Source organism: Ictidomys tridecemlineatus, chromosome 11 (assembly GCF_052094955.1).
Source record: "Ictidomys tridecemlineatus isolate mIctTri1 chromosome 11, mIctTri1.hap1, whole genome shotgun sequence".
Lineage (NCBI taxonomy): Eukaryota > Metazoa > Chordata > Mammalia > Rodentia > Sciuridae > Ictidomys > Ictidomys tridecemlineatus.
Window position 1 is genome coordinate 51,103,993 of NC_135487.1, and position 13,276 is coordinate 51,117,268.

At 39.5% G+C, this 13,276-nt stretch overlaps 1 protein-coding gene across 11 annotated transcripts in view; it reads left to right on the forward strand.

Annotated features, from left to right (window-relative positions):
• Positions 1-13,276, forward strand: part of Dnajc6 (DnaJ heat shock protein family (Hsp40) member C6) — a 160,118-nt gene that overhangs the window by 142,310 nt on the left and 4,532 nt on the right. For all 11 annotated transcript variants that reach the window (XM_078026419.1, XM_078026423.1, XM_078026427.1 and 8 more), the window contains 3 exons: positions 1,254-1,373; positions 7,914-8,177; positions 11,554-11,696. In XM_078026419.1, the coding sequence (XP_077882545.1) occupies positions 1,254-1,373; positions 7,914-8,177; positions 11,554-11,696 (527 nt within the window). The remainder of the gene's footprint in view (positions 1-1,253; positions 1,374-7,913; positions 8,178-11,553; positions 11,697-13,276) is intronic.

Consider the following 13,276-nt stretch of genomic DNA (forward strand, 5'->3'; position numbering starts at 1 on the left):
TCGTTCTACTTTCTGTCTAGGAGTTTGTACACTTTAGATACCTTACATAAGTGGAATCTTACAGCATTTTTCTTTCTGTGATGGATTATCTTGCTTCACATGTCTCAAGTTCATCCATATTGTACTACATGACGACAATTATTTCTTTTTAAGGCTGAATAATCTTCCCTATTACATATATGCCACGTTTTCTGTCTTTCACTGTCAATAGGCACTTAAGTTGCTTCTGCCTCTGGGCTGTTGTGAATAGCGCTGCAATGAACGTGGGTGTGCAAATAGCTCTTTGAGTTCCTGCTTTTAATTCCTTAGATTTATACCCAGAATTAGGGTTGCTAGATCATAAGATAGTTCTACTATAAAATTCTTGAGGGACCTTCATAACTATTTTCTACGGAAGCTGCACCATTTTACATTCCTACTGATAGGTGCCTAAGGGTTCTAGTTTTTTCACACCCTCCCCAGCACTTGTTATTTTCTGTCATTTTGATAACAGCCATCCTAACAAGTGTGGGGTCGGTCATATCTCATCATCATTTTGATTTGCGTTTCCCTAATGGTTAGAGATGTTGAAAATCTTTTTATATGCTTGTGGCCATTTATAAGTTTTCTTTGGAGAAATGTGTATTCAGGTTCTTTAACTATTTTTCAACCATGTTATTTGTTCATTTGTTATTGAGTCATAGAAGCTCTTTATATATTCTGGATATTAACCCCTTATCAGATATACAAGTTGGTGAATTCTTTCTTTCATTCCATGATGTGTCGTTTTACTCCGTTGATTGTTTCCCTTGCTGTGCAATTTTTAAGTACAATGTAGGACCATTTGTCTACTTTTTCCTTTTATTGCCTGTGATTTTGATTTTGTAGTATTTGCTTTAAAAAAAAATAGTAAAATGTTGAACTCAAAAATGCTGGGCAAGATGCCCAAGGTCACTTAGGTAGGAAGAAGCAGAGCCAGAATTCTTCCCATCCAGGCCTGACTCCAAATGCCATAAGAAAGAATGAAGTCAGGCAACAGGAGAGGGAAACAATGAGAATCATAATTACTGTGTGTGGCCAGGAAAGAGCATATGCCTGTTCTGTGCCTTGTCCTTGTCCCTGTCACCTTTCACCAAGTCAGAGAAACAGGGTCTAGAAACTCCTGATACATTTCTAAACCCTGTCCTAATTTGGGTAGTAGCTCTAGAATTCTGAATTTTAGAATTCAGTCTTTGAGAACTGACTCATTTTCAATACTCTTATTTCCTTTCTAGGAGGTTTTGGGATGGGAAGCAAATCAGCTGCCACCAGCCCAACAGGATCCTCACATGGCACTCCTACCCATCACAACAAGCCCCAGACTCTGGATCCTTTTGCTGACCTTGGAACACTAGGTATAAGCATTGCAGGTTAAAATATAAATTTCAATTGAGGCTAAAAAGCTTTAAATACAAATCTCGGTCATCACAACTGTCACTGCTACCCAGGACCTAAAATAGTACATACACTTAAGCTATATTCTGCAAGTTAAAATTGGCGTTTTTAAAAAAGACATTAAATATTGGGTTGGAAATAATTTCTATTAATTTATTTCTCTATTATTGCCTGATCTTGATAATGGCCATCCTAACATGTGTGAGGTCATATCTCATCATCATTTTGATTTGCATTTCCTTGATAATTAGAGATGCTGAGAATCTTTTTATATGCTTGTGGCCATTTATAAATTTGTAACATGAATGTAGTTAGAGCTTCTGGAAGCATATGACACTAAGGTTTGACTGTAACAAAGGTAATGTGTAGAGAAATGTCCAGAGATGAGGGTGGTCAGGTGGCTTTGTATCACATGACGCCACCCTTGCAGAAACCTTACTGTGAGGGTCTCACTCTCTTAGTCTTCTTGCTCCCCTTAACCACACTCTGTGTGGTCAGTTTATAAAATACTATACAAAAAAAAATCAACTCTCTTGGTCATATTTCATGTTTTTCACCATAAGTTAACAGAAGATACAGGACAAATGTTCTGTGAGCAAGTGAGTTTGGAAAACACTGGGTTTGGTGGACTTTGATTACTGCAAAACTTTTGAGAGTTAGTGTTCATGTTGATGCCCTTCCATGGGGATATGATAGTGAACCTGTTTTACTGAGGAACCTATGTTCAAGGAGCATTCATTGAAGTACATGGTCTAAAACTCATTCTTTCTTCCTTCCTTCTCTAGGGCAGTCCAGAGTGGTTAAGTAAGCACTGGGTGGCCCCGACACAGAGGTTTGCATTGGCCATGTTAATAGTCTGTGTTCTCAGAAACTCCTCCTGAGACATTCAAAGCCAAATTATCTTCAGGCCATGTGAACATGGCTGCCATTTTTTTTTTGCCATGTCATTGTGTCAGAATCCCAACTTTGCATTTATACTCTTTAGATGTATTTTTCTTTTTAAGAAATTTCGAAATTATTTTGTAGAGTCATCTTCTTCTCTTCCCTTCTTTGTATCTTAATGTAAATTTCAAAGTTTTAAGTAATAACATTAGGTGAAATTCTACTTAAAATACCACTGACTATTCATTTTTTTATATCTTTATTCATCATCAAATATTTACTATGTGGTTTCTCTGTACTAGCTAGCACTATTTTAATAAAAAACAGCCAAGCAAAAAGAGAACAAAATTCCTGCCTTCCTCTAGCTTATAATCTGAAAGGGGGGAAAAAACAGTAAATGAATAAGTATATAATACAATGTCAAGTCATAAAAATAATAATAATAAGCTGGATGTGGTGGTACATGCCTGTAATCCCGGTTACTCAGGAGGCTGAGGCAGGAAGATGGCAAGTTTGAGGCCAGCCTGGGCAACTTAATGAGACCCTGTCTCAAAATAGAAAAAAAAAAAAAAAAGGACTAAGACTATGGCTCAGTAGAAAAACACTTATGGGTTCAATTCCTCGTACCAAGAAAGAAAGAAAGACTGTTAATATCTATTGAGGGTTTTACGATGAAACGGGTACTATTTTAATGTTTTACTTATATTATTTAATTTGATCTTCCTAAAATCTTTTGAAGTAGGAACTATTAGGTGTTATTCAGCTTTTCATCGCTGTGACCAAAGTACCTGAAAGGAATAACCTAGAGGAGGAACAGTTTATTTTGGCTCATGGTTTCAGAGGTCAATGGTGGATGGACTCCATTGCTGTGGGCCCAAGGTGAAGCAGAGCATTATGGCGGAAGAGTGAGGTGGAGGAGTTGCTGTTGCACTCATGACAGACAAGAAACAGAGAGAAAGAAAAGGGGAAGGGTCCATATCTCCAGTGTTTTTCACCATAAGTTAATAGTGGTTATAGGAGAAATGTTTTGGAAGCGAGCCACAGGGAAGATGAACCCTCCCAGGGCCCACTGTCAGTGACCTACCTCCTCCAGCCACACACAGTTACCAGTCAGTCCATTCAAACAAGGATGGACGAATGGTATTTCAGTTACCATAGTCTAATCATTTCACCTCTGACTATTCCTGCATTAACACTGGAGCTTTGGGGGGACACTTTATATCCAAATCATAACATATTATAATCCTCACTTTATAGATATGGGAACTGGGGCACAGAAGTTTGTATAACATACCCAAGTCACAAGGCTTTGACTCCAAGATGTCTATCTCTGGAGCTTGCACTCATACCCCCATGCTAAGTGCTATGGAGGAAGAAATAAGAAAAAGACAAAGGGTCAGATAAGGAAAGGAAGGAGGTGGTAAATGATGGATGGGCTGGAATGTTATTTTAGATAGTAGGTAGTTAAGAAAGGCCTCTCTGAAGAGGTGATCTTTATAGGAAGTTCTTTTTAAAAATCCAATGTTACATCTTACATTTAGTTGTCATGTCTTTTTAGATTCCTTTAATCTGAAAACATTCCTAGCCTTACTCCATCTTTTATGACATTGATATTTGATAGGAACAGACTGATGGAGAAAAAGTCTCAGTTTGGGTTTGATCTTAATTTTCCGAGCAGATGATGTCTGCCACATTTCTTCACTGTGCAGTTATCCATTTCCCTTTGTAGCTAGTAAGTAATCTGGGAGAGAGATTTTGAGATAACCATGAGAATATACTACTTCTTATTTGACTTTTACCCAATAGTTTTCACATGTGTTTTTTAGTCAACTTTTTTGCCACCGTGACTAAAAGACCTCACAAGAACAATTTTAGAGAAAAGAAAAGTTTATTTGGTGTTCACAGTTTCTGAGGTCTCCGTCCATAGATGGCCAACTTCATTACTCTGGTCCCAAAGTGAGACAGAACATTATGGCAGAAGAGTGTGGAGGAGGATGGCAACTCAGGACAATGTTAACAGGAAGGAGAGAGAGAGAGAGAGGGAAATGGGGCAGGGGTTGCCCCACTCATCAGGGACAAAATATAAATCCCTAAACCATGCACCCAGTGACTATGGCCTCTGGCCCCGCCCTCTCTGCTACTTGTCTACAGTTATCACCAGGTTAATCCCCATCAGTGGATGAAGCCATTGATTAAGTTACAACTCTCACAATCTATTCACTTTGTCTCTGAATGTTCTTGCATTATCTCACACATGAGCTCCCAGGTGACCTCTTGTGTAATCTGACAGGAACTGAAGGACTGAAGAAGTTCATAGATATACTGAGATAACCTAAGCCAGAATCTGGGGCAATCAAAGGATCAGAAGAAATGGCTTCTAAATTGAAACCTGTGGTATATGGTTAGTATTAAGCCAGGGAAAGGAGTGCAGGCAGAGGGGAGGGGGTGTTTAAAAGCCCCACCCAATTCTGGAGAGCAGGATGAGCTGGGATCTGTGGTAGAAGGGTGGGGGAATGGTGTTGAACAAGTACGTGTAACTCAGGAAAGACATCAGCATTGGTTTGGACTCCAATCTGAGTGCAAATTGAGGAGACAGTTAGTTTTGCATTTTAGGAGGATGACTGTGGACATTTTGTAGAGAACTGGTATAAACAGGGCAGGAGTGAGTATGGGAAAGGCCACCTGCAGGATACTGCCAGAGAAAATAAGATAATGAAACTAAGCAATGGCAGAGTAACTACCTGATATTTAGTAAAGGAATTCAGTAGAAAATTGTTAATGGATTAAAAGGGAAATTGAAGAAGAAGGGACTTCTCATCCCTTCCAGACTTACTTACTTGGAGGTCTTAGCCACTCTGAGCAGAAACAAATTCAGAGCCGGTAAAGCGGAGAGTGGGAAGGAAGATCGCTTTAGCTCATCTTGGCAATGGTTTTTGACCCTTGGGCCTTCACTCCCTCATTCAATAGGAATTACCTCCTCTCTGCTAAGAATTCAGGCTGTAATAGAGAACCAAGGCAGATAATATTCCTGCTCTTTGGAGCTTCCAATAGATTGTAAGAGAGAACTCTTAGTCAAGTGTAAAATACCCACTAGGGTGGGCTACACAGGATGGAGCATTAAAAAAAAAATTTCCCCCCACCAGGTACTTCTGATGGCAGTCAAGTGTGAGAAGCACTGCTTCTGCTTTGATGACAGTAGCAGTGACCTCTGGGCTTAGCTACTGATTTGTATTTCTGTGAATTCACTGCTAACAGTGGCAGTAACAATTAGAATTGCTGAGCCAGTGTAGAAAATATTCTGGAAGCTTGGAAAGTTTGACATCAGAAAGTCCTAGTGTTGGGCCCCAGGAGAGGCAGGGTCAGTGTCTGCAGTAGTTCACACTGTGTCTGCGGCCTGGCGCAATAGTGTTTGATAAAATAGCAATGAGTGATGAGTGTGGTGGGAATATGGTAGGTGTTTTTTATTGTAGTTCTTTAGGGTTTTCCATATTTAAAACATTTAAAATAATTAAACAGATATATTTAGAATAAAGTAAGCTTCCATAAAATACAAATGAAACCCGAGGGTAGTTCAAATATCCATCGTTAGGTGTATGTTAAGGTGCTATTTACAGGACTCCTGGGACACATGGAGAGGTCTCATGCTGTGTGTTACAGAATGACAAGGGCCATGCCACACTTTAGCACAAACCCTGCCATTACCTGTTCCTAAGACCAGGTATTGTTGAGTCCATATGGTACACCAGGCATGTGGTTGGCATAGGAGCTTGCCTTATTTTATAATATATAATGCCTCTTAGTTCACTTAATTCGGGGGTTATAAAGTGCTTTCATACAGTTTTCGTGCCTTACTATACCTAGAATATAGAGATAGTTTTAAATTCACAGATGAGGAAATTGAGGTTTAAAGGGGTGAAGTTTTTCACCCAGCTTGAGATGTTTTAGATTTTGAAGGATTTTCTGTATCTTGTTTTGTGTATAATTCCAGTGCCCAGCATAATGCCTGGCATGTAATAGGTGTTCAACAAATACTAGTGAATAAATTAATGCATGCAAAAATGAATGGTGAATGAGCAACAGATATGGGCTCAAACACATGGTGACTCCAAGTCCAGTAACCATAATACAGTTTTCATAGTGGGGAAGGAAAGAGGAGTCTCAGGGTCAGAACGGAGGGGAAATATCTGTAGAAAGAAGAGATCTTAATGGAGGAGCTATAGAAAAAAGTCAGAGCTTTGGGAAGGAATTAGGGATTTGGGGTGCAGAAAATGAGGCAGGATGCATACGGTCAAGTCCAGCTCACTTAACTAGCCATGTGCTCATGAGATGTCAGTAAACCTTTCTGAGCCTTGATTTCTTCCTCTTTAAAGTGGGGCCAGTAATACTACTTACCTGCTGAGTGATGATGTGGCAGGAATATGGATAGTAATTTTTTTTCCTATAGATATTTCCCCTCTATTCTGATCCTGGGACTCCTCTTTTCTTCTCCCTGGAAATGTTATATTACTGCCATTGGATTTGGAGTCAACCTGTGTTTGAGCCCAGCTCTGTCACTCAATCACAATTCATTCTTTTTTTTGTGGGGGGGGGGAGGTTACTGGGACTGAACTCAGGGGTACTCAACCACTGAGCCACATCCTCAGTCCTTTTTTGTATTTTATTTAGAGACAGGGTCTCACTGAGTTGCTTAATACCTTGCTTTTACTGAGGCTGGCTTTGAACTTGAGATCCTCCTGTCTCAACCACCTGAGCCGCTGGGATCACAGGTGTGTGCCACCACACCCAGCATCACCATTGATTCTTGCATGCATTGTTTATTCATTCATTCTTCCTCTAGTATTATTGAACATCTACTATATGCCAGGTGCTATGCTGGACACTAGACACTTGTGTAGGTCAAAGGTACGCATGCGTATAACCACATTTAAAAATTCTAAAGAGCTGTATAAACTTAGTTGTATATATATTTTAGCATGGAAGGGTCCTTGGAGCTCACCATAGTTCAGCTTCTCATTTTACCTCTTCAAACATTGTAATGAAATGCAAGCAGTGTGAAAATGAAATTTACTTGCAAAAATCTAAAATAATTTTATTTGTTCTTGGGCACTATCCATGCTTTACTCACACAGCAAACAATAATTAATTCTGATCATTGAAGGTTAAGTAGCTCCTTAGTGTGTGAACTTTGCTCTAGTCCCTGATCTTGTCATTTGTTAGTTTTTACTATCGTGAGGAAATAAAATCTCCTCAGAAGTGGAAGGTGAGGGAGGGGTGGCACTGTGGGAAGAGCCAGGGCTCTTCTGTCTTAGAATCAAAGGTCTAGATTCAAGTCCCAGTTCTGCCACATTCTGGCTGAGTGACTTTGACAAAATCATTTAAGTACTCTGAACTGCAGTTTGTTCATCTGAAGAAAGAATGAATGAATATGTGCCTTAAAATGCCATTGTGGAGATTAAGGAAATAATAGATATTCCTGCGATTTCTTTACCTGTTAGGAAGGTTAATTGTGCTATCATTCAAGGCATTTTCACTGAAGTCATTGAAAACAGTATCTTGAGATGCAAGAGTTAGAGGTAATTCAAAAGAGCCTTCCCTTCTTTCTCCCCTTCTTTCTGTAGGTAGCTCTTCGTTTGCCAGCAAACCCACCACGCCAACTGGGTTGGGTGGAGGATTTCCACCTCTCAGCTCACCACAGAAAGCATCTCCCCAGCCCATGGGTGGAGGATGGCAGCAGGGAAGTAGCTATAGCTGGCAGCAGCCACAGTCCAAGCCACAGGCCAGCATGCCACACTCCTCTCCCCAGAACCGACCCAACTACAACGTGAGCTTCTCAGCTGCACCTGGAGGCCAGAGTGAGCGTGGGAAAGGATCAACTAATTTGGGTAAGGATGATGACATGGGGCCTAGATATTGAGTGGCCTGTGATGTTATATTGACTTAGTTTGTGTATCTGAAGGTGACAAAAACAAACAAACAAACAAACAAAAAAAACCCAATTCTAGTAATTTCAAAGACAATCTTGTAGAGACACCTCATGATTCCTACTCCTCAGGTGGTACCTGGAGCATCCTGGGTCTGTTATGCTCCCAAACATGTGTATCATTTTGTGATTGCTAGTTTATGTCTGTCCCTTTCTGAAGTGGAATCAGATGGATGGTAGGGACTGTGTCTTATTTGGCACATTATCAATAGAACCTAGCATAGTATATGGCATAGGGTAGGCACTAAATGGATCTTGAACGGTTGTGGGTAGAAGGGTGGATGGATCTTAAAGCTCTATTTCCTTTGGATGAGGGTATAGAAAAAAAATGTTGGAGATCTTTTTAAAAACTGGGTTCAGGTTTTTTCTTGGGTCCCAATGAAAGGACTGCACATGTCTTGAACATTTGGTCTTCTTTGTTCTCTGTTTAGTGGATTCCTGAGATCTGGGGCATCTTTGCTGGTGCTACCACTAATGTTAGAGGATGCTCTGGATGGGATTCTTGATAATGGGTAAAAAATAATACACTTTACATAGCAGAATGGTTAGGTTTGAGTTGTCAAAAGGCCTATTTTGATACACCTGACATTTCAGTTGATTTGATCATACCCTGTGGTGAGGTTGAGGGCCTTTCTCTCTATGGAACTTGGAAAAAGGCAATTCTTCTACTTTTCACAGCAGCAGTAACCAACATTTATCAAATACTTACTACAGGCTAGGTGCTATTCTTGGCTTTTTTTTTTTTTTTGATGTATTATTTCATGTAATCTTCAAAACCAACTCCCTATTATAGATGAAGGATTTATGATACAATTCTATAAAGTGATTTCTCAAATTGATTCATCTTGTGAGAGAGCCAGTTTTTGAATCCCAAAAATCTGGCTCTAGAACCCCTACTGTTACCTGCCATGCTCCATGACTGTGAAACAGATGCCTTTTCAAAAGTAACATGATGGAAATACTCATGTCAGGAAGATGTGACATCATGTTTATTCTTTGGTTAGCAGGGGAATTCCTGAGACAACTCCATAAAGTCAAGTGGTTACCCTCCATTTTTATTTTGAGTATATGTTGAGTGAGTGTCTTGGAGCATCTTTGTTGTAGGAAACCCTGAGTATATGGCAGTAAGCAAGACAAATGAAACCCCCAGTCTTGGAGTACTTAGATTGTAAGGTGTGGACGTTCAAGTATGGGTCCACAATGGTTTCCAGTCTAGAAAAGATAAATGGATAGCAACTAAGAAACTGACTTTTATTTATTGATGTTAGCTAGGTGGATTGCTGTGTTTTTGTTCTATTTTGTTTTAATTTAACAAACAGATAGTGTGGTACTATTCTAACCTCTGCAGCTATTAATGCATTCATTCTCACGACAACCCCATGAGGCAAGTAATATTTTTAACACATACCCATTTTCCAGATGAGGAAATTTAGGCTTAGCAATGATAAATAACTTGCCTGAGTTCAAATTGCTAAGTAGCAGAGCTGGAATTCAAACCTGGGTGGTTTGACTTCAGTCTTTGCTCTTTGCCATCACGGTAGGCTGCTTTTTCAAGCAGGTTGCAGAATAGATTTTTTTTCCACAATACCTTTATTCTATTTATTTTTTATTTTTATGTGGTGCCTCGGATCGAACCACACTGGTGGGGGAAAAGCATTACGATTAATGAGATCTAGCAGCTGGGTATGGACAAGGAAGTGGCAGCGCGCATAGATTTCAAATACTAAAACCCAAACTTTGTCCCATCACTGATACTAATTAATTATAACAGGGGAAAATCATGAGTATCTTCATCTGAAAAGAAGGTACAGTGGGAATGTAATTGAATTGAATTTAACAATCCAGATGCCAGTCCTAGCCTTGCTACATATATATGATTCTGAATAGGTCTCTTAAGTTCTCTATACTTCATTTTCCTCATTTACAAAATGGCCATGAGATTTACCTTACAGTTGTACACAAGCAATACCATTAACATGTTTGTGTCTTTCCACAATGTCAGGATTTATTGAATAACAATAAATTCACAATCTACACCACTTTCGTTGTTTGCTATTGACCAAATATTGTGTCACCTCACAGTCATAGACTGGGAAATCGCAAGTTCTTTTATTCTATTCCAATCTTAATGAAATGATCACCTATGGGCTGGGGCTGTAGCTCAGTGGTAGAGCACATGTGAATCCCTGGGCTCGATCCTCAGCTCCACATAATTAATTGCTAATATCCATGACACTCAGGTCATATATCTTACTCCACACAATGATATATATAGGTTACAGAAAGACTAAGAAAGGGTCAAGGTGGCCACAGGGGGCTCAGGAGACTGAACTGAGAACAAAGGCAGAGAGCAGATACAATGTGAGAGTCACTGCTGGTGGTCAGATAAGAGTACAAACCAACAGTCAGAGTATAGAACTGACTGTAGAGCTGTTGGAGTATAGAACTTCCTATAGGCCAGAGCTTGGATGCATGGCAGCTTCAGAGTATCAGCTTGAAGCATCAGCTTGAGGTATCGGCTTGGAGTAGGCCCATTAGTTGTCATCATGTACAGGAGAAACTTCACTGAGCTGAAGCCTAGGAGCAGGTAATTGGAAGGTCTGTTGCTGTGGTGATATTCCTGGACAAGGCTCATGACAAGTAACCAGGTGACGGGGTCAGTGTACCATTGTGTCCAGTCTTGGGATGCTCCTCCTTTTATATTCTGATGTGAAGGGATTGCTTCATATAGTAGTCGGGCCTGTTTTTTCCTGATATAGATTTGATACACCTATGCATTTTTGTGCTTCCGGTTTAATTCAATATAAGTTCATAGGTGATCATTTTTATTAATATTTTTTCCACAATACCTTTATTCTATTTATTTTTTATTTTTATGTGATACCGAGGATCGAACCCAGGGACTCTCATGTGCTCTACCACTGAGCTACAGCCCTGGCCTATAGGTGATCATTTTTATCAGCACAATTTAGTTATTATTATGTGCTTTATTATGGTGCTAGGAAAATGGTGGCTTTTTGTGCAAACAAGGGGTAGAGTCATTCTACCCCAGCGCTTGTTTCAAAATGGAGTGACTCATGGCATAGCGTGAAAACTATGTTCTATTCATCATGGAGTAACTCGGAGCCTGCCCTCTACACTTACTCACAGGGAAAATGTGAGGGCTAAGGGGAATTTATACACGTAAAAGCACTTTGAAGCCCCCAAGTTCTATGAGATCATGATGATATTCTGTTTAAGAATAAAACCTGTAGTGATTTTCAAAACTTATATTGCAGAAGGGAAACAAAAAGCAGCTGATTTTGAAGACCTGCTGTCTAGTCAAGGTTTCAATGCCCACAAAGACAAAAAGGGACCTCGAACAATAGCTGAGATGAGAAAGGAGGAAATGGCTAAGGAAATGGATCCTGAGAAATTAAAGGTGAGTGAGTTCCTGTCAGTATGATTATCCTGCACCACAAGGTCTTGTGACAAAGTCATGGGTGTGGAGCCATCAGTATGACTGTCTGATCATCTCTCAAATGCCCCACTTCCTTATACCATCACTTTGGGTGTTAGGATTTCAACATATGAATTTGGGACAGGGCACAGACATTCTGCCACAGCACCACTGGAAGGCATCATGTTCTGGCAACTGCACTATTTCAATTGGTCCCTGAAGCTGTGATTTGAGTACCATCATGCTGCTTTTTTTTTTTTTTTTTTTTTTTTTTAGAGTTTATGGTTATACATAGTAGTTGGATTCATCCTGACAAACTTATATACGCATGGAAATTGATTTCAGTTCAGGATCCTCCCCTTTTCCCTTCTCCTTTTCCCTCCTGTCCTCTCTCTCCTCTCCCATTCTCCTTCCTCTATTAGACTTCCTATCACTTCTCTATTAAATTATATTTGGTTGTTTCTTTATGTTGTCCTATCCTTCCCTTCCCCAGCCATGCCCTTTAATAGTTAAGTGGCTTTGGGGAGGGTTGCACATGCTGCTTAGTTTCTTTAATAAAATAAAATTTACTTCATGGTTTGATAAATACAGATTTCCTTTGTTTCCCTACTCAAATGAGCAATGCCCTCTTTGACTTTAACCTACGTCATCAGAACCTGTTCTAGCGCCATCTTGACAGCCAGTGGTATGATCAGAGATAGCAGTAGCACGCTTTATGATATGGTTTTGTTATTCAGATGGCATTCAGATTCTAAAGATGAATGGTGCAGAATTTGGTGGGAAGGATGTATTGTTTGTATTTTCTCTTTCTACATTGAAAGGTTTTTTTTTTTAATTGACTGAAGCCCTCACCATCTGTTTTCTGTTGATAGAAATGTTTATACACCCAGGAATTACCACTCTTGTAGCATCAGACCTAGAAGTTTTGAGGTGGAGGAGGGGGAGGCTGGGGGAAGTGTGCATCCTGGCCTCCCCAATAACTTTCTCTACTTTTAAGTCAGAGAAGTTCTACTTTTTGATTTTGAAGGTCTAGGTGAGAGATTTAATTTGAGTTGGGGGAGAACATTTAATTTTTTTTTAAGTTTGCAGATCAGTGATGCTGATGCCTTTATTTCATAGATGAGGAAATAAACACAGTAAATGAGGCTCTTGTGTGTGTGTAGACAGGTGGATGAGGATTAGCTTGGAGACAGTGGGGTGGTTATGCTGGTGGAAGGTGTGAAGTGGTGGAAGAGGTTGTAAATATCAAGGTAATTGGAATGCTCATCACAGATGGAGAGGCTTAATTGCTACATGATGACAGTATACATGCTGACAGTATAATAAATTGAAAGATCAGGGTCTAATCTTTCTCCCAAACCAGGGCTTTTATAGCAAATCAATCTTATGTTTTGAAAAAAAATATTGCTATTCTCCATCATTTCCTGACATATCTGAATATTAGATGTATATGTATAGATCTAATATTTTTGAGAACAATGTATGATTTCTCATTTGCATTTGATTCTTATGTCAGATAACATCACAGAGGTTTACTATTCTTTCCAAAAAAAATATTATTT